Below are 25315 nucleotides of genomic sequence, written 5' to 3'. Positions count from 1 at the left end.
TTTCTCTTTCCCTCCCACTGGCAACACCCCATATCCTCGCCCCTTTCCTTGTCTCATTCTCTCCTTCTAGTTCTCAGCCATTCACCAACCTACAATTTATCTGCCTCCCATCTTCAGCTGTATTGATTATTTATTTACTTCATTTATACCCCACCTTTTTCCACAGTGGGGACCAAAGCAGTTTACATTATTCTCCTCTCCTTTTTTATCTCCACAACAACTCTGTGAGATAGGTTAGGTCGAAAGTATGTGAATGGTCCATAATCACCCAGTGAGCTTCCACAACAAGTGGGGATTTGAGCCTGGGTCTCCCAGATCGTACTCTGAAATGGCTACACCAGGCTTTCATAGGGAGGCTGCTGTTGAACAGTAGTGAGCAGCCAAGCCTAGTTGAGTCATGCAAGTTGGGTGGTATTAAGTCACTCAGAGGTTGCTTCCAGGCCTAGGGTTGCCAACCTCCAGATGGGACCTGGAGGTCTCCCAGAATTACAACTGACCTCCAACAACACAGATTTGTCCCCTGGAGAAAATGGCTGCTTTGATGGACTTTTCAGCGTTATATCTGGTTGAGGCCTCTCCCCTCCCCTCCCCAAACCCTGCTCAGCCTGCACTACAATATCTCCCGGAATCCCCCAACCTGGAATTGGCAACCTTAGCCTTGGGCTCGCCCCAATGGGTCTTCCCTCAAAGGCCAAAATAGGCCTGAAAAGGGCCTTGCACCTCCCCCTGACTTTTATTGACAGAACCAAGCCTGGAATACTGTGGTTGCTTAGCAATGGCCACTGAGGGAATCTGTTGCTTAAAGCTACAGGTTCTCCTTTTATCATTGTGGTTATTTTTAAACTCCCCCAATGTATTTTTTTTTTTTAGATTTCACATTTTCTGCAAACCCGGGGACCTTTTCAGGTTTGTAGAAAGATCTGTCTTTCCTGTTCACAGCTCTAGTCAGCAGGTTTAAGTATCCTCAGATTTAGTCAACTTGGTTATCAGCATATAGATGAGGCTGACCTCTTTTTAAAACTGATAAATTCCAATATCATAGTAAATGTAATAAACTATTTCTATTTTATCAACATAAGCTTAGAATATTTTTAACTTCATGATTTACCATATAAAAAGAACAAGTTATATATAACATTACCTTTTCAATTAGTTCATAACTTTCTTCAAGTTTTAGTGCTCTGTTTTGAACAGATGCTGCAGCTCTTTGATAGACTTGTAGCCATTCTTGGTAGTCACTTTCTGAAATCTCAGCAACAGCAAAACAAAGTGTTCTCAAGCCTAAAGAAATAAATGGGGGAAAATGCTCAACTAAAATATTGTATGGAAATTGTTAACAGCATTTAGTATAAATTCTGGTATAAACCTCCAAATTTAAAATACTGGCTTATTTGGTAGCACTGCCAATCTGAACCTCTTAGATAGAGCTGACTACATCAAGCAGCAGAAAAACAACAGAACTGGTTCTTGTAGGTTATCCGGGCTGTGTAACCGTGGTCTTGGAATTTTCTTTCCTGACGTTTCGCCAGCAACTGTGGCAGGCATCTTCAGAGTAGTAACACTGAAGGACAGTGTCTCTCAGTGTCAAGGGTGTAGGAAGAGTAATATATAGTCAGAAAGGGGTTGGGTTTGAGCTGAGTATTGTCCTGCAAAAGTAATGTGCTAATCATTGTCCTGTAAGTATCAAGATAATGTGCTAATGAGAGACTGAAAGACTGGACAATTCTACCAACTATTTTGTCAGATTGCACAGAGAAGCCATTGAAATTCATAAACATCAGCACAACTTTAACAGAAAAGAGGAGAGTTTAAGAATGAATAAGGCTTGGCTTCCTGTTCTGAAAACCTCCAGACTAACAAAGACAACATTCAACAATAGCCATGCAGATTAGCTTTGGATTACACACATTAACAGATCACTTCAGGATACAATGGTTCCATATTAACATACCAAACCCTCATTAGCACATTATCTTGATACTTACAGGACAATGATTAGCAAATTACTTTTGCAGGACAATACTCAGCTCAAACCCAACCCCTTTCTGACTATATATTACTCTTCCTACACCCTTGACACTGAGAGACACTGTCCTTCAGTGTTACTACTCTGAAGATGCCTGCCACAGTTGCTGGCGAAACGTCAGGAAAGAAAATTCCAAGACCACGGTTACACAGCCCGGATAACCTACAAGAACCAATGAACTCTGACCGTGAAAGCCTTCGACAATATTAACAACAGCAGCTGTTCCAGCAGCCTTTGGCTGTTGACCGTGCTTTCTCAGGACAATCCATGCATGATTCAAGGTTTATTGTGATGTCTGAATGTAACCAATGCTTTTTCAGTGGGGTCGCTTCACACATTCAACTGACAAGTCATCGTGTACAACAAACAAGAATAGATACATTAGGTAAAGGATGTGTGAAGCAGCCCTTAAATTCACCTCAAAGGACTGCACCATACTGCAGTAACCGTAATGAAGAAACTAGTTTTTCTAGTAATTGGCAACTGGTACAAAGTCATAGTATTGTCATTTTAGTAATTTTATCTATAATCTACTTTTATGCTCAGTAATCATGCTCACCTTCAGTAGCAAATAATTCTAAATGTTTCAAAGTAATTTCCTTGTATCTTGAATTTTCAGCCAGACGATCATATATTACAGTGTCCTATAATAACATATGACATATTGAAGCAAGATAAGAAAAAGAAATTCAGTACTGACCTCTTCAAATTAAGAGAGTGGCCATAAGACTATGTATTCTACAGTACACTCATTTCAGTTGTGATTTTTTTTTTAGTTTTGTCTGAACTATGCAGATACATTGGTTGACAGAACACTGAATATACAATCCACTGATCCATACTATGGATCTTCACAATAATTTGTGTTATGGTATAGGTATTTGACTGCAGCTGCATTTGGATCTCACAAACAGACTTTGGTTTTGTCTTGATAAGAATGAGCCTGGTTTATCCTTGGGTTTGTACATTTCCTCTCTCATCCTCTTGTGTGAAGAGCTGAGACTGAAGATCTTTTCTTGGTTTAGGAAATCTTCAGTCCAACCTCAATTTATTGTGCTTTAACAACAGTTTGGGTGTTTTAACAAACAGGTTTTTTTCCCCTTGCCCACTAAACAAATTCTAAACAAGGATAAAAACCATGCTTCAGAGCCCCAGGAGATGGGAGTGCATAAGTACAAGAATAAATCAGGTTTTTTCTCACTATAAACAAATAGAAGTTTGTTTGTGACATCTGAATATAGCATGTCTCTGCCACAGTATCAGTGCTAGATCATCCCACACCACATAGTTGAGGACAGGCACATCCAACATACTATGAGACTGTTCAACATACAATAGTGCCTACAATGCTTCCAGTGCAGACAGTCTAAATCTGACATATAGTTGTTATGTGTGTGTGTGTGTGTTTTCTCTTGGTGACCCATTGTCTCATAACTCTGGTGCTTTATCAGACTGGTCTAACATAAAAAAAATCCACTGCCATGAAAGCAGATAGCTTGGAGCATGTGTGTGTGATCAACTGAAGAGCCTCTTTCTGGGTGGCAGACAGATGCGTATCTTTGATGTCCCCTCTCTTCCTTATGCTCACATTAACCCTCAAAGCAGATCACGTATGGTAAATCCACTGCACTACTCTGGTTATTGGCAGTTCTCAACTTGGGGAAGCCTAGTATACCCCCATACCTCTGGCAATGCTTCCTTTTGGGTAATCTTTAGCTATCATTAATAGAAACCACGTAAAGCGCTGTCAAGTCGCAGTTGACTTATGGCAACCCTTCATGGGGTTTTCAAGGCAAGAGACTAATAGAGGTGGTTTGCCATTGCTTTCCTCTGCATAGCAATCCTGGGATTCCTCAGTGGTCTCGCATTCAAATACTAACCAGGGCTGACCCTGCTTAGCTTCCAAGATCTGATGTGACTGGGCTAGCCTGGGCCAGATACCTCTCTAAATAAGACATTTAATTGCTTTAAATGTATTTTCTTTAAAATGGCATTATGTTGAATACAAACATGGGAGTCTAAATTTTATTAATTTATTCAGAATATTTTTCTTCTGCCTCTTCAGAATCCTGTTTGAGGCAGCCTGCAATTAACAACACATCTGAATACATATAAAGATGGGCTTTGGAAGCAAGTTCAATTCTATTTAAATTAAACTGGTTCAAATAGATTTTGCTTTGTTTACCTGCAATTAGTCTATGTCTAGCATATTGCTTCACAATTTATCACAGATGGTGCACAAAAATATAACTTAAAAACAAACAAACAAATAGCAACTTACAGCCCCTTTGCAGTAAAGCCTTAATTTTCCAGTAGGTGTTCGAACAATCACAGACATTCTTTTCCTAGCACTAAAAGACAGATAAATTGGGAACCCCTTTATCATAAATGTATATAACATGGGATATAAAGTATTAATTAATGAGACTTAACAGTTTAGAAAACAGGAAAGTACTCTAGACATGCCACCTTTAAAAAACATTAACAGCAATGTAATGTCCACGAAAGATGCAATGTGCTCTCTAAAGAGAAAGCATATTTTCCAAAATCTTTTTGTTACTATTCGTTTTTGACATCTTTGGAATCAGCACGATTCGAGTCTAGAATCATCTTAAAGACCAACAAGATTTCCCAGGGCATAAGGTTTTGAGAGTCAAAGCTCCCTTAATCATCTTTGACTATCGAAAACGTATATCCTGAAAAATCTTGCTGGACTTGAATTTTGCTCTTTTACTGCAGACCAACACAACTACCAACCTGAAACTGACTTTGGAATTAGCACACCTAGAAAGCTTCCTGGAGACAATTATCAAATGCACAGTGTCCAGTTTGTAACACAGATTTTGCTTAGTTAAATTGTGCTTAGAAATTCCTGCTTAGATTAAACATATTAATCGTGGATGGGTAAAAATGCAGTAAGATGAACATACTGCCAAAATTGTTGTGTTTATTCATAAACGTACTGTGGGGAGCTAGTAAAATAAGGTTGAATTACTGCCAAAAAATGATAACATTTATTTGGAGGAATAAACCATATAGAACTGCTTAGGTGCCATACAGACAGGAAGAGAAAGGAGACAAGGAAATGAATATTACCCAGGCAACCAGGTTAGCAGCTATAGAAGGTAACACAGAAAAATAAACAATTAAAGATGAACAGTATGGTCATCTTTCTCCAGCAGGCATAAATTAAAGACACTTCTTTCCCTATACCTTTCTCCCTTAACACTTCTTTAAAAAATAACGAGTTAACATCAGTAATCAGGAAATTTGGGAGAGGTATGTGAAATAGAATACAAGCAATTTCTTAATTGGAGTTATCTCAGTTTTTCAGACTTCAACATCCATAAGGAAGGAACTGTCTTTTAACAGAGAAATAAGAGTATTACAAAACCCAGATTAATATAAGATAAAAACTGTTTGTTTTTAATTACCTTGTAAATTCTAGTACATTTAGCAATTCATATTTTTCTTCCTGTCCAAGCTGGGGGGAAAGTGAGATTTTTGTTAATTTCTTCTTTTAAAACACTTTTCACAATTGTTTATCATTAATATAAAACTATTAAAAGCTCACTCATGTTTTACTACTTTAAATATACTTACAGATTTTATAATTACAGAGTCTGGCGTCCTTCCAGTGAAAACAAAATTAAGATGCTTTGCTGCTCTAACCAATGCTCCTTCATCTGAAACAAACCATCTTGTTATTTCACTGGAAAACTGTAAAAGTGAAATTTCATGACCAAACCCTTTCATTTTAACTATATACTTATGAAGTCATAGGAAAAAGATAATCTGCCATTACATGTCACCTAATGTGTATATGTATATGTAGTTAAGACTCATTGTCTCAAAATCTTGGATCGTTCTATTTCTGTTTTGAAGTCACTCAATGGCTTTCAGATCAGTGGTTCTTTTCTGGGGAAACAGGATGAACTGCTGCACTGTTCCCTGCTTACGAAATGACCAGTGCTATCAGCATCTGCCATTAGCTGGAGGGTATGGAGAAAAAGCATATGAACTGAGTCTGGTGCCTGCTTCCACATCCCCAGGAACACTGGGAACACACAAAGCAAGATGCATCTATGGAAGAGAGGCAGGACAAACCTCCATTTAAAGATCTTTTATACTGAACTAGACCTGTGGTCCATCTAGCTCAGTATTTCCTACCCTGTGTAATATGAATACAGATTAATAGAATGCCTATGCATATAGAACATGAGACAAGGGCTGAAGGCGTTTCAGGGCTAGGAACCTCTATAATAACCCTGGAGGGGTCCAGCAACTACAAATCCATAACCAACATCAATAAGTAATTCAGCAGGGTAGGTCAACAGGTAAGCTTCACCCAAGAAATGGTGGCAGATTATAACTGGGTTCAAAGAGAAATTGGTTCTTGTAGGTTATCCGGGCTGTGTAACCGTGGTGTAACTCCTCTGAAGATGCCTGCCACAGCTGCTGGCGAAACGTCAGGAAAGAAAATACCAAGACCACGGTTACACAGCCCGGATAACCTACAAGAACCAATGAACTCTGACCGTGAAAGCCTTCGACAATATTTCAAAGATAAATATTTGAACATGCTTTCTGGATGATTCTGGTTAGACATAGGATTGCATGGGTTCCAGGCCTTTCTTCCTAGGGCTCACCAAGCACAGTCAGTTTTAATCAACATTGGCTTTAGTCTTATAGTAGAACTTCCATGCTCCAATTTACACAATCTCCACTGATGCCCTCCTACTATCTTACAGGCCTGCTCTTGGACCGATTTCTATCAGGCCTCCTCTCTCTGTTTTAATCCATCTTTTTAGCCTCCCTTCCACCTCAAATGAAAATGCATGTTTCTTAGGTTAGTTTCAGAGGCTTTTGTGAAATGCTGCCACTAATCTCAGAATTTCCACTATACCTGACTCACAGTAGCTCCATGGGGTCTCTGGCATGGGAAGATTTCCCCCCATACCTGCTACCCAAGATGGCTTAATTACAGATGGGGCCTGGGGAATTCTGCATGCAAAGCAACTTTAATTCTTCTGAGCTGATAGGCAGATATGCATGCATGCATGCATGTTTCAGTCAAGAAGATTCCTAAACTTACTATGCAGGATAACACTTTTTGTACAGGAGTTTTGTCAGTGAAAAATTTAGACCATTTTCTTTTTCCTCCCCCTTATATTGCATTACTTATTAAATGTACTGTACAGTCTATTGGGTATATTATGCTGTTTTTCATTTCATTTCTCTCCCATAATATAGTTCACTTTTATAACATTATTTATATTGCACTGGTCATTATTGCAGTTTATAATTCTTTGTTGCATTAGTGCATTATTTATAATAACTGTTGAGTCTTGACCAGAAAGGAGGACAATAAATGAAGCCAACATGCAAGCAAGTATTTTGCTGACTTTAAGCTGTGCCCATTCATTCTGTTCGAAGTATACGATCAATAATATACCTTATTATAGATTTGGTTGCCCAGCATATTAAAAATCACCTCTAGGTGACCAAGTGAACCCACTGCTGTAGTGTGAATCATGTCCTATATGCAGCTGATGTAATGCTTTCCTGTATTTCTCTTGTTGTGTAGATCCCAAATTACATAGAACTTAAAAATAACTTTGTTTTTGTACAAAACAACGATTTGAGAAACATACCATGTCCTAGTTAGTTGGTTGACCACAAATATATTATTTTTAGAGATTTCAATGTAATTCCATAACCGTTACCTGGAGATGCTGCTTGATAAATTATCTTATCGCCTTCTCTTTCTGGAACAGCTGTATGACATACTGCCATCATTGTTAGGAACTCACAAATTATAGGTGCAGTGGGCTGTTAAATAAAGTAGGAGAGAAGTTTTAAGAACAGATATTTATTTACATTCTGATTTACAGTACCTCAGTTACTAGAAGCAAATACAATACACTTATTATGCCAATAAAGGTTATCTGATTCTGATTCTACAATACACTTGCTTTCCCAGAAGAGCTACCTTAGTGAGTATGCATCTGGTAGTCCAAGACAACAAAAGTATGATGGCAGAAAGGGAGGAGGAAGACCTGTTTACAGACATATGTAGATGCTCAAGGAGCCGACTGCTTTTACTTAAAGGTCTAAGGCACATGTGAGTGTCCAGAATCATCCCATCAGGGCTTACAGAAAAGATGAGAGTAACAAGAGTGAGATGAGGAGGCTGCTCACTCACTCTCATGGCTGATAACACCTGGGGTGTGCAGAAGGAAGAAAGAGAAACCCATCAGGAGTTTGGTAGATTCAGGACCTCAGACCCAGCATTTGGGTGGTGCCCGTTTCAATAAGCTCCATTTTAACATTCCATTCAGGGAGCAAAACTGCCTAAGGCTGACCCTGAGAGATTCCCCCTAATCTGGTGCAAGTGCTAATTGAATAGGAATTTTTTTCCTTGAGTAAAATAAATCATAATAAGCTTCCACACATCATTTATGCTAGAGCAGCGGTTCCCAAATGTTTTGAGTCATGGAGCACTAGAGAAATTTGTCACTGAGCACTAATTTTCACCTAGCACCTATATACTAAACCAAATTACAGTAGTAATTTTCTTTCCAATCTCTTTACAGAGCACTAGGAGATGTTTCACAGAGCACCAAGTGCTCTGTGGAGCACAGTTTGGGAACTGCTGCGCTGGAGTAATTTTCAAAAATAAAATAAACCCTGCCAGGTTGGATGGGCATATTCTCAATATCCTGAGATTTTTTAAAGTGACATATTCAATGGGACAGGCTCAGATCAATGAAAGAGTAAGATAAACAAGATAAATGCATTGTTTTCATGGCATTTCCTTGGCCAATAGTGCTCAAAGTGTGAGATGGTCTTCCAAAGGCACACCCTGCCCTCTCTCTGTGAGAACTGTAATGAACAATGTTCTAGGGTTCATGTGTACCTACACCTCACACTTGGCTTTAGAGACTGATTATTTTCTGGGCTCCCAACAAACCACACTTGTTGTGACATTCAAACTGGATGAAACGACAAATTTTGGTCTGTCCTGTTGCCTTGTTTGGGATCCTGGTTTGTAGATTTTAAAAAAATCTATTGTTTGTCTTTTTGTCTGATAACAACATCTGGCTTGTTGGGAATCAGAAAGTCTTCTGTCAACAAGCCACATGTGAGGAATGAAGAGAGGGGAAGTGTGCAAGCCCCAAAACCTTTAACAACAAAGCACAGTTTGTCATTATGTCTCCAAAGACCCAGTTTTTTACAAGCATTAATACATTTATACACGTCCTTACAATTTTACAAGTGGGGGCTGCAAAACCTTTTTTCTGTATTCAGTAATACATGCTTTACAAGATGGATACTCTGATCTGAAACACTGTATGGCATATGAAAGAGCAGATTGTGGCCCCAGCAGTGAAAGGGTGGCATGGGTGCCAGGCCTAAACAATGGAGACAACACATTTTTGTGGAGTATAACAGGCCACAACTTTACTGATTACAACTGCAGAGGTTTGGCTTGGCATGGGGAAGTGGATCCAGGCACTGAGTGACCCACCTACTGCCAAATGGAAAACCCTGTCCCTCAGCTAAGGAGAAAACCCTGGTACGACAGACAAATGTGTGTTCCCACTGCTACCTCGGGGCGAGGAGAGGCCAGCAGCACCCAAGCTTGGCATGCCTCCCGAAGCCTCCACCCCTGAAGTCCCTTAAGGGACCCCACCTGGGATGATAGGCACACAGACCCAGTCTTCCCTCAAATGGATCCAGCCTAATGCCAGAACCTCCACTAGAAACAGGCCCGGTGACATGCCTGCCCCCTGCCAAACCTGGAGAACTGGCCCTCTGAGGTCTGCCTGCCCTGACCCATGCATGACCAGCCTTGTGACATGCCGGCCAGTGAACAGGGCCAAAGGGACCAGTGCAAACTGCCTGGGTCTCTGGGAACATGCTGGCCCACCCAAGGAGGATGGCACCCAGCCCAGCCTGCTGTGGCCAAAGCTCTATGTTAATGGCTTGTTTTTTTCTCTATAAAACAGAAGAACATGCAAGTACACACTCCTGAATTTCTATGTGACTGCAGAGTAATTTCCCTTTGCAGAATAAAATGAGAGGTCACAACAAACAGTTGAAAAATACTAAGCATGTTCAGGGTATAGGTCTCAGGACCTGCTAAGAATTGCACTTTAAATATTTCATGCATGTTGCAAAACTTTTTGTCACAGATGACTTGCTTTGGGGGTAGTTTAGAGCAAAGGTGGCCATGAGCACGTGGGCTCAATTCAATCCAGCTGTTTCCTCTGGAAAGTTCCAAATGAATTTTCAAGAGAAAACACATTTGGAACCCTGAAGGAGTAACTTTTCCCCCCTCAAACAAAAACTGGCAAATCCCCCCTTCCTGGTACTTCTTCGATCCAAAGTGCACTCTCCTGTAATCTAAGTGGCTATTTGAATTTTGTTACATTTGTTGCCATTAATGTGTATTTAGGATTTTGTTTGAAAGTAAGTTTTATTTAAATAAAGCAGGACTTTTATTCCCAATCAAGCATAATTTGGACTGAAACACAATTTCCTATAAGTGTATGTTACTTCTGTTTTATCAAGATCCTTCTTCCTCTTTTGTATAACCTATATTTATTTCTGTATCTTACATGTTTATTTTGGAGGTTTTCCAGTAATGATGAATCGCTAAATGGCTTTTCATCTTTGGTTTGTGAGCTCTGCCTAAAAAAAATAAAAATAAATGAGAAAAAATAGCAAAAACAATAGCAAACATTTAATGCATCATATATCACCACACACGAATTAACATCATTTTACTATTAGCTAACATACAAAAATGTAGCCCATCCCAGTATTTTATTAAGGTATCCTGAAATGTTAATTATTCTTGATTTGAGTATTGATTTATTGTCTGGCTGATTTCCGCAAAATAATATGCATTCAGGAACAGGATCTTGATATACAACCTTGTACACACAATGAAACCAAAGAAAAAGTTGACACTAATGGTCACACATACAAACACATGATGATTTTAATACTGATTACTTGAATATGTGAACGAACCATGCCAAAACTATTAATCAAAACATTTATATCCCGCTTTTCCCCATGGTGCAAGGCAGCTTACAATACATAATTAAAACATCAAACAACAGTAAAAACCCCAATTCCCCTCACCTAATAAAATGCAGTAAAATAACCTACACGTCATTAAAAGCACTCCATTAAAATTTTGAATTGCCCATGAGGTTTTCCACATACAGCTTTATTAAACTGAGATCTGAATATTTTTGCTGACCAGGCCAGGGGTCGGCAAACTCATTAGTCAAAAGAGCCAAATATCAACAGTACAACGATTGAGATTTCTTTTGAGAGCCAAATTTCTTAAACTTAAACTATATAGGTAGGTACGCTGTTTATTAACTTAATAAACTTTAATTAAAGTTTTAAGTCTTAATTAAACTATAGGTACACTGAATAAAACTTGATATCATACTTAATAGTGATCTTATTTATTGATAAAAATTAAATTGTAAGTCCCTGCCATTTCCCCCTCCCCGTCCAAAGTCCTCGTCTGGAGGCCTGGTCTACCGCCATAAAAGCCTATTGGTAGACCTGGCCTCCGGCTGAGTCCCATTGGGAGGCCAGGTCTACCCATTGGCTTTCTTGGCAGTAGACCTGGCCTCCGGAGGCCCATAGAAGCCAAAGGGTAGACCTGGTTTTTGAAGGGGGACTTTTCCCCCTCCTTGAAGTCCAGGTCTACCGCCAAGAAAGCCAGTGGGTACACATGGCCTCCCAATGGAAGGCCGCCCCGCCCAACAGCTGATAGGCGGGCGGGGCGGGCCAGGAACCACCAAGCCGCCCGCCCAGCAATCACGCGGCTAGAGGGGAGGGGAGGCTTTAGCCTCCCAACCATTGAGGGGCAAGGGCAAGGGGGACCCAGCCATTCTCCATGGCGGGGGGGGGGGACAGACAGCGCGCCCGCTTGCCTGCTCTCTTGCGCTCTCTCTCTCTCTCTCTCAGGCGCGCCGGCTCCGCAGCCCAGCTGCCAGCGCGAGAGCAGGGGCTCCGAACCAAGTTCGGAGAGCTGCACTCAATGGGCCAAAGAGCCGCATGCGGCTCAGGAGCCGTGGTTTGCCGACCCCTGGACCAGACAATTCTACCTCCAGCCTAGTTTTAAACATGCGAATACCAAATACTGGCAGAACACCATTGCATTCATAAACGTCAACAAATCTGATAAAAATTTTAAGCAGGGTTCTAAACAACCATGTGCTCAGTAAAGCTTGCACTTCCTGGCAAGCTGTCCCTGAGATCTTGGTAGTGACACAATCCATGTTTACAACGTGTTAAAGCTGGTTTCCTAACTCCCAAGTGGGAGTTACTATTTTTTGCATATGCCCAAAGAGACTCTTTCTTGGCATATGTTGTATTATGCAATTTTAAAAATCATTCACAATTAACAAAAATGTAAATGTTAGTAGTTAATAATAATCATGAGTTTTACATAAATATAATGAATATTAAATGAAGGTTAGTGCTTACCAATCATCTGAAGAATAGCCATAATCCTCAGATTCAGGAGAATGGCTGTACAAAGGAGGTAAAGAAATATAGGAAAGTATCTCAAGAAAGCCTACAAAGTTTAGACTGTACATACAAGGAATTTAAGTGTTAGGAGAATTTAGATGGCAATCCTTGTCAAATGAACATAGAATGCAAAACGAAGATTGCAATATGAAACACAATGTGAGCAAGTCTGGTTTAATGGAAAGAGTGTGTGAACAACTTGGGCGAATATCTTAGATTACCTATAGTGCCCCTATATGAGCATATTTATATAGTAACACTAACTGCCACAGAATAATATGCACTGGGATTGGTTAAAGATATATCACTGTCTCACTGTCAGTGCCTAATCTGCAACAATGGATAATGACTCTCTTATGAGGTGAAATATAAACAGCCCTGATCAGACCAAAGATTCATCTAGTCCAATATTCAGTTTCCAAAAGCTAGCCAGATTCTCTCCTCACCATTTATGGTTTTGAAAAGATCAATTATGTTATTTTCCCCTTTTTTGAAGTGCTGGGCTAGCCTGATCTTGTCAGATCTCAGAAACTAAGCAGAGTCAGCCCTGGTTAGTACTTGGATGGGAGACCTCCAAGGAATTCCAAGGTCGTTATGCAGAGGCAGGCAATGGCAAACCACCTCTGTTAGTCTCTTCCCTTGAAAACCCTTCTTGGCTGCGACTTGACAACCCTTCACACACACACACAGACTGTAATTGTAACAATTTATCTTGAAATACTTACATATATATTTGCCTTACAGTTCAAAAACAAAAGAGCATTATTTGCTTAATCAGTCCTAGAGTAGGACCATGCTACTTGTGCAGGATAATTATCTACAGATAATGATTACTTCAAAATAATAAAAAACCAAAGCTTTAAAATATTTTGTCTGAATCAGCTGCCCTTGTGATGGACTCACTTATAAGGTATGCTAAAAAGAAAAGTTCACTTGGAAAGGCTAAAGCATATTATCACTTAGCATTATTGTGATTATTTGGGAACAAATGTGTACTTGTTACCATTGCAGAGACTAAAACTAGAGCAGAAATGCTACCTCTACAGGGAAGTAGAGAGATTATATTTTTCCAGGGCTCAAAGAAAAATACATCTAATATTCTGTACAGTAAAATTAAATTTAAAAACTCCCTAAAACCTATCAGCGTACATAGTGGATTATTAGATCTGGAAAAGTCCTGTTTGCTTTTAATCCTGTAATTTATCACTGAATTTATGAATATTGTGAATATGTTGTATAATCCAAAAGTGATTCTGATTATTATTTTGATTTATAGCCTGCTTTTCTCACTGGGACCCAACGCAGATTACAGATATGATAAAACCTTTCAGTCACTTGATTACAAAATATGATAACATTTGAACTTAACAGCAAAGATCTCGAGTAAAACCAAGTTAGGCAGTCAGGCTGGGACTGTGCAATGGGGGTGGGGAACCAGAACAACACATGCAAACCTATCTGTTTAAAGCAACAAGACAATCAGTATAGGAAAGATTTTATCCCTAATAAAAGTCACCTCCTGAGCTGAACCATTACACTGTAGCTTTGCTCTTAAGTATAGTCCTTAGTTACATGTCCATTTAGTCCAAATCAGGAAGATGCATGTGTTCCTCTAATAGTTTTGAACATGCACGCCTCTTGTTGCTGATTCCAAAAGGCATAGTGTTCACGATCTCTCCCTGGGAATGTGTTGTCTTCCACATTTGAAAATTATAGACATGGCATTAAAAGACTAATGAATTTGCATAACAAGAGTCCATGGAAGATCATCAGGGAGAAAAAGAAACTGAAAACACAACTCAAGCCTGTCATGACAACTGCTAGTTTTTCCTGGCCCAGAAGCAGAGAGTTGCGTATGTGCATAAACTCCTTTGCACATAGGGTGTTGGCTACTGATACTTCCTGGACCTCAAAGGGTGCTATTCTGGAGGCCCCCTGATTTCCGCCAGGGGCTGTGTGTGTTCTGTAGTGTGTGGGGCTGCTACTGAAAAAAAGAGCTGAAAAGCCTTCATGCATACACAGAACACTGCACATAGTATATTGGATCCCAGACCCTGTAATTAATGCATAAATATATAATCTATGACAGATAAATGTAGCAAGCATCGCAATCTTTTTTCCTCATTGTAAAATGGTACCAGGAAAACCCCCAAAGCAAAACAACCCCCCTCCCGTGTTTTACACAATATGTTATATTGTCTTTAATCCCTGCCCCCAGGACTAAATCAAACATTATGAGGAGAACACTGGACTCATTTTCCTCCTAATGCTAGTGGAAAGAGTAGTGGGAGGCACTAACTGGAGAAACAGCATGCTTAACTTACCCACCTGCTGACTCTCCTCTGAAACCTACTCTCTAGCTATTTTAATTATTTTTTTCAATAGCATGGATCTGAATACAAAAAGAAGCCCAGATGAGGAAAAAGTTGCCCTGGGAAACAAGATATTTGCATGGGAAAAATAAGTGGGCTTCAGAGAAGTTCATTAATTGTTTCCTGCCTGTGTTATTCCCAGCCTGCTGTGGAGTTAAACACAAGTTTGGGAATATGTATTTGCTGAAACAATATACACCGTGCAATCCGGGGGGGAGGTGGGGGGGGGAAGCTTCTCAGGAGCCGGTGTCACCTCCATGCCAACGTACTCTGGACCATCCAGAGTGGCATGGAGGCCAGCGCAGGATGATTTATGCCAGTGGTAGGGCACCGCATGGCAGCGCAAGCCTCATGCGCCAGCACTGCATCTCCAACAGCGTTTTTCCAGCACAAGTTCTCGTGCCAGCATCCGGGGGGGTGGGTTCCTGGGGCAGTCCTGGGGGCAGAGCTGCCTTTAGGAAGCTTCCACAGCCCTTTCGCCCCAGGAACCCGCCATTTTGCAGGCATCCAGTTACTCCTGTAAAATAGATGGCGCAGCCCCATGAAACTCAATGGGAAAGTTTCAGGGTTTTTTTCTGTAAAAATCCACTTTTAATTATCCTACCCCCCCTCCCCCCCCCGGTTGGGAAGCCTCTCAGGAGGTGGCGCAGCTGCGCTGTCCCCCACCAAAGATTATCTACCCCCCTTAGGGTTGGGCTGACAATTTCACCCACAATGTTACTCTTTTTCCTCCATCACACAGTATGATCTTTACTAGACAGATGCCTACAAGCTAACGAATCTATTACACTGAAGTATTCACATGAAGCTAGAAAACATTTCTATCGTATGTTTCCATTCATTGATTGTGAAGAACTGATATTCAAAGATCAAAAGAAATGAAATGGCTGCATTTAGCTTACAGAAATGCTTGAAAAAGATAATTTCATTTCCTTTGAAACAAACGCAAATTATCAGGGACAGGCAGACGGTAAATACTTATGACATTTGTCCAACCTCTGGAGAACGGACACTACTGACACTAGCTTGTCAAGAAATGCCTAAAAATTACAAAGTGAGTATAACTGTGGCTCCCAGCACCTTTAATCTTTATTATTGTTTTCAATGATGTGTGTGTGTAAAGTGCCTTCAAGTAGCAGCCGACTTATGGCGACCCCTTATGGGGTTTTCAAGGCAAGAGACTAGCAGAGGTGGTTTGCCAGTGCCTTCCTCTGCACAGCAACCCTGGTATTCCTTGGTGATCTCCCATCCAAATACTAACCAGGGCTGACCCTGCTTAGCTTCTGAGATCTGACGAGATCAGGCTAGCCTGGGCTATCCAGGTCAGGGCTTTCAATGATAGGTGGACCTATAAAATGTTCCAACAGCAGTTCATTTCAACAATCCTAGTATAATGGCTTTTCATTAAACTGACTCTGTTCATATTAAGGGATTATCCCTAACATTAAAAATGCTCATTCATAATATTAATTTTCTGAACTAGGACATTTGGAGATACTTATTAATTTTACATTACAATGAGATATCTCAACCTATTGCCCAATCAAGAGTCAATTTAATTTCTACAATACGTGTAATGTTAAATCTGTCCAAACAAAACCATTAGAAAAGGATAGAGAGTTATTAACTGGGTTAAGAGGCATTAAAATAGTAGATGCTGAAACAGTCATATGCCAAGTGCTTTTGGCTCTTTTTAATAATATTTTTATTTTAATTGCTCAAGGGATACTCACAAGTGGAAATATAAAGATAAGGTGCAACCATATCTATTATTTTATTATATCTGATGTAAATGTTAGAAACAATTATGAAGAAGAAATGATTTTAAAAAAAGGTACTCCTGAATGAATTAATGGTAAAAATTTTGATTTTACTGAAGTCCCAAAACATGATCATATGCAAAAAAATTCACCAGATGAAATACCCACCCACCCCCAAAACAAACCAATAACAAAAAACACACCAACAAGTATTTAAGGAATACTTACCCATAAGCTATTCCTGCAATTGTACACTTCTTAAACTGCATTACATTGCATGTCAGGGTTCCAGTCTTGTCTGAAAATATGTATTTCACCTAAGCACATTAACATTTTTCATTAGATGTACATTTACATTATTTCTATTTGCACTTGTAAAAGCACTTTTAACAAGTGGTACAAATTTAGCATTTTCAATAACATGTACTGAGCAATCCTGAACGGGGGGAGGGGGCGGAGCTGCTCAGGAACTGGTGTAACCCCTATCCTGGCGTGAGTTCCACTTGCGCTGGCTATGTGGGCACAGATGCCGGCACAGGGGCACTTAAGCCGGTGTAGGGGAGCCATGGCAGTGTGAGGCTCGGGTGTTACCACTGCCTCGTCAGCAGCTTTTTTCCAGCGCAAGACCTTGCACTGGTGCCAATGGGGGCATTCCTGGGGGGCGGAGCTACCCTTAGTCAGCTCCCTAAATCCTTTCGGCCTAGGAACACCCCTTTTTGCAGGCGCTGAGATATGCCTGCAAAATGGTAGGCGTAGCCCTGTTAGTGAGAGGGTGACAACAACAACAAAAACGGTTTCACCTGCTGGCAGAAGACAACAATAGAAGGAGATGGCAAAATCTCCCTGGAGAGAGTTCCAAAGTTTTGGCACTATGACCACGGTTTCTATCAGTCTAACTTCAGATGGCGGGGGCTCCTGAAGCAGGGGCTCTGAAGATGATTGGAGTTGTTGGATAGGTTCACATGGGAGTAGGCAATCACTGTGCTTATAAAACTGCCATTGATTTTAAAAACCCTAAACTGATGTACAAGTGTGCAGTTTTAAGCAGCAAATAGGGAACACTTCTACAAATGTGCTACTAAGCCAGGAGAAAGAATCAAGCTCTTTGCCATTTAACTGGAGAGTATTTTCAAGAAATTAATATTTTCAGGGGGGGAAATTACAGTAACTACAGAAAAGTCCTATGAATTTAAAACAGTTAATGCCACGGAATTATGGAACCCATCCTACCTGGCCAAGTTCTTCATTGAGATTGGATGTACGAGCCATGGCTGATGTGTCCGTAGGTTCATAAAGCATGTCGATATCCTATTGAAAGAAAAGGCAGCATAAAAAAAAAAAGCTATGGTCCAGAAAAAAATTAAAACTTTCATTCTACCCCGTGTACATTATATTAATTTCCACAGTTGTCTGTGGAACTTACTTCCACATGAATCCTCCAGTGCAGAAATCCGAATGTATATTGATATCAGTTGCTAAATAATTCCACTGGACATGCCCAAGTACGTGGGCTCCTCTAAGGTAACTCTCTGGATCTCCGTCTAAATCTTTAAATTTTTCCCCTCTGAACAACACACTGTCCATGCCACATTGGAAACTACTTCTGAACGTTCCTTCAACTTCAAAAGAATTTTGCAATGTGGTCTGGGGAGGGGGCTGTTGCTCAAGAAACAAAGGAACAATATTATCAGGTATACTCAAAAGTAAGTCCTATGTTATTCAATAGGGCTTACTCCCAGGAAAGTGTACTTGGGAATGCAAATCTCTCTTGAAACCAAGTTGTATGCTGTGCACGACACAGAGCTGTACTACTTCAAGTAAACCCCTACTCCTCTTCCTTACTACCAGTTGTGCCTGACACATTGTTGTATGGGTGTCTGTAGTCTCTATAGGCCATAAACCCCCCTATGCAACCACATAAGAGACTTGTCAAGGCCATGTTCTTTTGCACAGCATGCATAAATTGGTAAGAGATTGCAACATTGGTACAAGAAAACATAATGTCCTTTGAGCAGGCATTAAGAATGTTAAACCCGGTCCTGTGAGTTGCTGCCTCTGGACAGGGCCTCTTGGGACCGGCTTGTAAAAGATTTGACCAAAATCTTTACAATTATATGAGAAAAACGTTTGATGCCTGATTTCACAAAACAATTTCCTTTATTACAAAATGCTGCATTTTTACAGTAATGCAGATTTAATTATAAAGGAAAGGCATATACCAGCTTTATTCTAGAATTCATTAGTCTACATATTGCACAATATTCATATTTACCCAATTTATGAAATACGCTTGGATAAATTTTACCACTTCCAGTGTAACTAGCAAGCTGATAGGAATGAGATTATTGAAAAGAATGATAAAGGTCAGGAAATTCAGTCCAAAGTTAGTAGCGCCTCCATCTGTTAAAAAAAGAAAAGAAAAGGTAAGTATGCTTTACCTGTTTAGGAAATTAATAATGATCTTTAGAAAGCAGAGCTGATATTGTGAAAAAGTCTACTTTTAAATTTCTTCAAAAACAAAACTTTCTAACCAAGTATTTTCAATTCCTATACTATTGTTTTTATGCTGTTTTAGCAATCTATTCAGGATTTAACTAATAATAACATAATAGAATAATAATGTTATGCTGAACAGCATGACATTGAGTAAGATAATGGTGGCAACTTCCTCCATCAAAAGGCATGGAAGGAAAAGCACAACCACTCGTGAAATGGATCCTCCGAACTGAAGTGGAGTGTAAGAGACCAACACCAAAGAACACTTACTGTACATAGTAGCAGTTTCAAGATTTCCTGCCCCAACTGATTTATATTGTGTATTGGACAGTATGAACTAGGGGTGTGCACTTGGATACATCTGATCCGAAAATATACCTGAACCTTATTGGTATTTTTCAGGTATCTCTGTGATAGATATAGGCTGGCTTGCCCTCAAAAAGATTTCTAGATGGAACTTTGATAGATTTGTTAGGCTTGCTGGTTCTGTTTGCATAGGGAGCCATTTGACCAGTGGCTGCAGCATGCTCAAGTGCTATTGGCTACAGTTTCTTTTGCCCTGGGGAAAGCCTGGATTTCCCCCCCCCCCCACTGGAAATAATAGAGGATGTATGGGAGCACCTTTTTCCAGGGGCTCACAGAACTGGACTCCTTCATCCAATCTACTTGAAACTTGGGTGGTCTCGAGGGGTCAGGCAGGCCTCACTCCCCTGCAATTTTGGTGCCATTAGCTTAAAAAACAGCTCCCCCAGGCTCTCAGAATGATTCCCCATAGGAAATAATGGAGCCAAATAATATCAAAATCCCCCCCCCAAATCCGAATACCAAACCGGTATTTGGAACCTGAATAACAGGGAATACTTTTTTTTTTTTTACTCCCTGCTATCCGGATCCAAGAAATACCTATTTTTTTGTGGTGCACATCCCTAGTATGAACTAACCTGTTCTCTACTCAACATCTCCGTATTATTGCAACTATATTTGCCTAGTATTTTAACTTGCCAGTGACAATCATTTTGATGTTAGTACAAACAATGAAAATACCGTACTTTAAAGAATATTATGAATTGCATTTTGCAAGTTCAAATAATATCACTGCAACAATAAAATGTTATTTTGAGTGCTTACAAGTTAAACTGATGTACCAGTCTCCCTTCTCATGTTTGAGATTCCACACAGCTGAACCAACTGAACAAACCAAAGATATAGCAATAAGAATGCAGAACAAAAATAGAATTTGGATATTTGTAATTCTTTCCACATTGGACAGTTTCAGTGGTGGGCTTGTTGAATTCTGTGGATGAAATACATAAAGATTAGAAGAAATACATGGATTTCCGACCACATTTTAATGTTTTTTCATAGATGCATAGTGTACTACCAAACAGAAAGTGAAGGTGGGTATATATTATTATGAAGAGACTCACAGCATGGAAGTGCAATGATCTGTCTTTTATAAGGTCAAACTTGAATTACAGCAAACACACATGTACCTGAAATAATATTCACAGCTAAAAGACAAACCTGCATGAGTTTCGTATCATGTCCTGTATAGACAACTATTCCATGAACCCACTGGGTATTCCTTAGCTGAGCTCCTCGCAGAAGAATCTGATCAGGTCCCAGTGGAGCAGTGCTACAAAGAATAAATCAACAGCAAGTTAGATGGTGTTTCAGGCAAAATATTAAATTTCAGGAAATATTAACCCACATTTATTATGTTTCGGCTTCTGACCTCTTTTTCACCTTGAAGTATTAAGAAGAATGAAAAAAATGACATATAAATTCACTTCCAGACATAGGGCTGTATCCCTATCACACTATTCCACCAGCAAAAGAGGCAGGGAGACCCTTCTGACCACTGAAAAGGCTATGCTGGGAATCATGAGACTTGTGTGGACAAAAACCACATCAGAATGGTGGCTAGAGTAAAGAGGGGAATCAGATCAAGCAGACAAGCTGGTAGCAACCAACTCAGTTAATTTATGCATTTCAAGAAGTTACCTATTTTGGAACATTCCTGTACACCGTTACACTAAATACAGTCTTCTTATGGTGTTAGATAAGAGGTTTTATGTTACAGTATTGCTTAAGACTATTTTGGTCTGTACAGTTCTGTGCTTCTATCACTCCTCCAAACAACATAGATCTATAAGGAGAGTGCAGGTACATTGCCAAATGGTACACTAAAATAAATAAGCAGCAACTATAGAGCAGAGGAAAAAGCTCTTTCTCTACCTATACCCCAGCTGTACCCCCCACCAAAACCAAAGTTAATTAAAGCACAGCGTCTTATCAAAGTAGATGCTGAGAACATGAAGAAAAACATCTTCACCAATAAAGCACAAGCTGTCAAGGCAGTTACCTTGAGTCAGGCCAAAAAAGACCCAAATCAGCTATCCTATATCGGGTAAGTTCTCTTCAGTACTCTGTTTCTAACCCTATCATAGCAAACATTCACAATTGAGCTGAAGGGGGGGGGGAAGTATCTGCTCCCCGATAGCCCTTTGCTAAGTACTAAAAAAGATATCCTTGATCGATGATACTTATAGATCTACAAGTTGTTTCATTTAAGAACTGAATATTTACAAGCCTTCTGATTTAAATTTACATGTTTATTTGACAGTTTGTAGCCTTTAGTTCTTGTACTCTTGGCTGTCTAAACCTGAACAACTCTCTCCCCTTTACTGAGGTACCTTTACTGTGTTGACGGGCAGCCCACTCCTGAGGGGAAGGGCTCGGCAGGTGGCTGGAGGCAGCGCCATTGTGCTGCCTCCAAAGAAGGATTCAGTCCCCCTCCCACCGAAGCCAAAATGCTGCCCTCACCCTTGAGCCATGTGGAACTGCTTCATAGGGTTCCATGGGGATACATCGAGATGAGGGCAAAGGGGGCATTCCCGGCCTGAAAGGGTTTAGGAGGCCACCTGAAGGTGGCTCCTCCCCAGGACCGCCCTGGGACCGCCCCCTGGGAAAATGGCGCACAGAAGTGCACTGGCAGGATGCCGGCAGGAGGCTGAGCCGGCATCCCAGGGCTGCACTGCCATGGCAGTGCAGGGAAGCCGGTATGTGAGGCCCAACACCGGCGCGCGTGCCAGTCTTGCTGGCGCAAGGGGCACGGGCGCTGGAACAAGGGGCACGAACACCGGTGTGGGCCCCTGCATTCCTCCTAAGGATGTTCAGCCGTGAAGATCAGGAATGGGCTGTCAATGTATTTGTGGAGTGTTATAATCTTCCTTGTGAGCATTCTTTTAAAATGAACTCTTTTAATTTCTATTTTTAATAGTTCATTCTGTAAGAATTATGATTATTCTTTACACCTTATTACTTTTCGACATATAGTGCTTCTTGTATTATAAGGACTCAACATCATGTCCAAACTCTCCATTTTGTTATATTTGTTGTGCTTTATTTGAATTTATGTCATTTTTACTTCTATAAAATAAATAGAAAAAGAAAACCCAAACACCATCATGTAGTATTGACAGCAAAGCCTAGAAAAAGAAAGATACAGGTCACTAAGCATGCAATCCTAAAGGGGGGGCGGAGCCGCAGAGGAACCGGCATGACCCTTCTGCTGGCGACTGTGCCACTTGTGCCATGCAAACTGGCACGGATGCTGGCGTAGGCCAACTTATGCTGGTCCCCCTGGATGCCAGCAGAGATGTGGCGCTTGGGCACTGGCATTGCCTCCCACTGCTGTTGTTCCAGCGTATCTCCCCACGCCGGTGTCCTGGGAGGTATTCCTGGGGCGTTCCTAGGAGTGAAGCTACCTTTAGGCAGCTTCCTAACCCCTTTTGACCCAGGAATGCCCCTTCAGGCTGCAGCGGAGCAACACCAGCAAAATAGCTGGCGTAGCCTTGCTGAAACCAATGGGTGACTTTCCTGATTTTCGTATTTCACCTAGTTTGTTTATTCTATTTTCCAGCAGGGAAGCCTCACAGCAGGTGGCGCGGTTGCATTGTTCCAGACTGCTGCATTTCTACACGCCCCCCTTAGGAATGGGCTGTGATTGTTGATGTTATTTTGCCATGTATGTAGGTTCAGAAAACTTCATTCAGTAAATTTCAGCATTTTAATGAATGTTCTAGGCATCCTACTTTGGAATACGGCAAAAAGAAAATAAATCCAGTCCTAGTAATAAGAGCTGTCTCTTTTATTATTACTTGTTCATTGTAGCCAAGGAAGTGTCAAAGGAGAAATGAAAAAGCAGCAATGACCTCCAACATCAGAACAGCCAAAGTTGGAAAAGCAGGCTCAGTCTTATGGGATATGGTAAAAGAAATCAGTCAGATAAGGACTGAACAATAAGAAATTTCTTTGACTGAATACAGAATTTCTATTTAGACTTTTTAAAAAAAATTCTTGAGTTTCATCCAGTTAATGGTTATGCATGCTATGCAGAAAACTTTAATCTCATTATTTACAGCCAGAAAACCAAACTGCAAAATATTTCCCCCTAGTCTTTACAACTATAACCCTCCAGCACTACTCAGAACAAAACTGGATGATTTCTCAACAAAGTCCATGCAGCAGGTTAATTTTTGTGAATTCTTATGGAAACTGAAGAGCAAAGACTCCCCAAGAATAGTATGGCTGTACAACTAATTAAATCTGATTATCCATAAAATGTTTGGTTAAGACATTTTTGTGCAGCCTTTTACATTCTAGATTTGTTTTTATTTAATAAATAACCCCTTCCTAAAACAATATATTCAATAAAAAACACTCAGGAAGACTTAGGAGCATTTTCTGCATAAAAGTATCCCCTTATGTAGCTGTTGTTAAGGCTTCACTCCTATGCAAAGTTACCTGGGGTAAGCACCATTGTATACCTGTGCATATGCATACTGTTAGCTGCATGATGGTTAATGAATAGGTATCCTAACAAAGTGATTCCAAAGATCCAAACAGAAAACATCTGTTGAAGAGCATATACAAACACTACAACATCTTGCCCCAACCTAGTCTCTTTTTCAAATATATTATCCATCAAAAATGATCTATTTCTTCTTTACAACTCTAATTCTACGTAATTCAGGGAAACCATTTGCCCCAAGGCCTCTGGAAATCCAGCAAGTGATTTAGAATATTGAAGATATTTGTGCTCTCACAGGTAAGCAACAACTTGTGTTCAAGTAAATTACTATGTACCTTAATAGAAAATTACTCTCAGTGGTATGTTATAGTTTGGAATAATGGTATCAGAGAACCATCTCCCCTGAAGAGAGATCCTTAAGTATTGAGAGATCTGGACATAAGGAGTACTATACTAGTACTATAATATTAAAGCAGATCGTATTATCTTAAACTCTCTCTTAAGATTCATTCAGAAGCATTAGCAAATACTTATGAAGATCAGAACAGCGTCCTCCGAGGACATTTCTAGAACCGAATTTGTATTTGTGTGTGTGTGCATTAGGTCTGCTTCAGAATCATAAAACTGGCATTTGAGTCAGGATATCCTGAATGCTGCTTTCTAGGAGTGCATTTACCTTTTGTATCTATATTCAGAATTAGCTGAAGAGCCCAAAGGAACCAGAATAACTCAATTACTGGAATGATCTGAATCAGGAATCTGGTTGCATATGGTATCTAGGCTCCTCTGTATGAAAATTCACTATCATTGCAAAGACAAACACCTTTTTCTGTGTAAAAGTATAGATGACCTATTAAAGCATACTATTTTCTTACTATGTTAACTGAGAGTCCACTATCAAAACTTACTTCCCTAGTGATTCTAAAAGCACAATGATGTGAAATACAGAGTTCTTATTCAGATGTTTACATACCTATGACCATCCAGCCTGATATTTCCAACAAAATCATAGAGATGTCTGTTAGGGCCTTCACATTCAATTCTGCCTGAAAGTTTTGCCAAGCTGTCAGTGTCCTTTATATCCGAGGTTAATGGCAAACCCTGCAAACAAAATTGTATGTAATATCATAACTATGACTAACACAGTGAACACCATGAACACTGACAAAGTTGCCTGTATATCATTTTCTACACTCATTTCTTGGATCAGCGTCTCTTTCCATGTTTCATCTTTTTAATGTGATAGCAAAGCTATACCATCCACAAATGTTATCAA

At 40.1% G+C, this 25315-nt stretch overlaps 1 protein-coding gene across 1 annotated transcript in view; it reads right to left on the bottom strand.

Moving 5' to 3' along the window:
- Positions 1-25315, bottom strand: part of ATP8A1 (ATPase phospholipid transporting 8A1) — a 98740-nt gene that overhangs the window by 40249 nt on the left and 33176 nt on the right. Inside the window, exons 9-22 of the mRNA XM_056855621.1 lie at positions 25013-25140; positions 20748-20859; positions 20352-20517; positions 19000-19127; positions 17958-18035; positions 16956-17044; positions 12551-12595; positions 10651-10723; positions 7753-7858; positions 5630-5712; positions 5461-5510; positions 4308-4377; positions 2586-2670; positions 1142-1281 (exon numbers count right to left, since the gene is read on the bottom strand). Coding sequence (XP_056711599.1) covers positions 1142-1281; positions 2586-2670; positions 4308-4377; positions 5461-5510; positions 5630-5712; positions 7753-7858; positions 10651-10723; positions 12551-12595; positions 16956-17044; positions 17958-18035; positions 19000-19127; positions 20352-20517; positions 20748-20859; positions 25013-25140 — 1353 coding nt within the window. The remainder of the gene's footprint in view (positions 1-1141; positions 1282-2585; positions 2671-4307; positions 4378-5460; positions 5511-5629; positions 5713-7752; positions 7859-10650; positions 10724-12550; positions 12596-16955; positions 17045-17957; positions 18036-18999; positions 19128-20351; positions 20518-20747; positions 20860-25012; positions 25141-25315) is intronic.

The sequence above is a fragment of the Euleptes europaea genome, chromosome 9, assembly GCF_029931775.1.
Source record: "Euleptes europaea isolate rEulEur1 chromosome 9, rEulEur1.hap1, whole genome shotgun sequence".
Lineage (NCBI taxonomy): Eukaryota > Metazoa > Chordata > Lepidosauria > Squamata > Sphaerodactylidae > Euleptes > Euleptes europaea.
The sequence above is the reverse complement of the archived record's forward strand: the minus strand, read 5'-3'. Positions and strand labels throughout refer to the sequence as shown.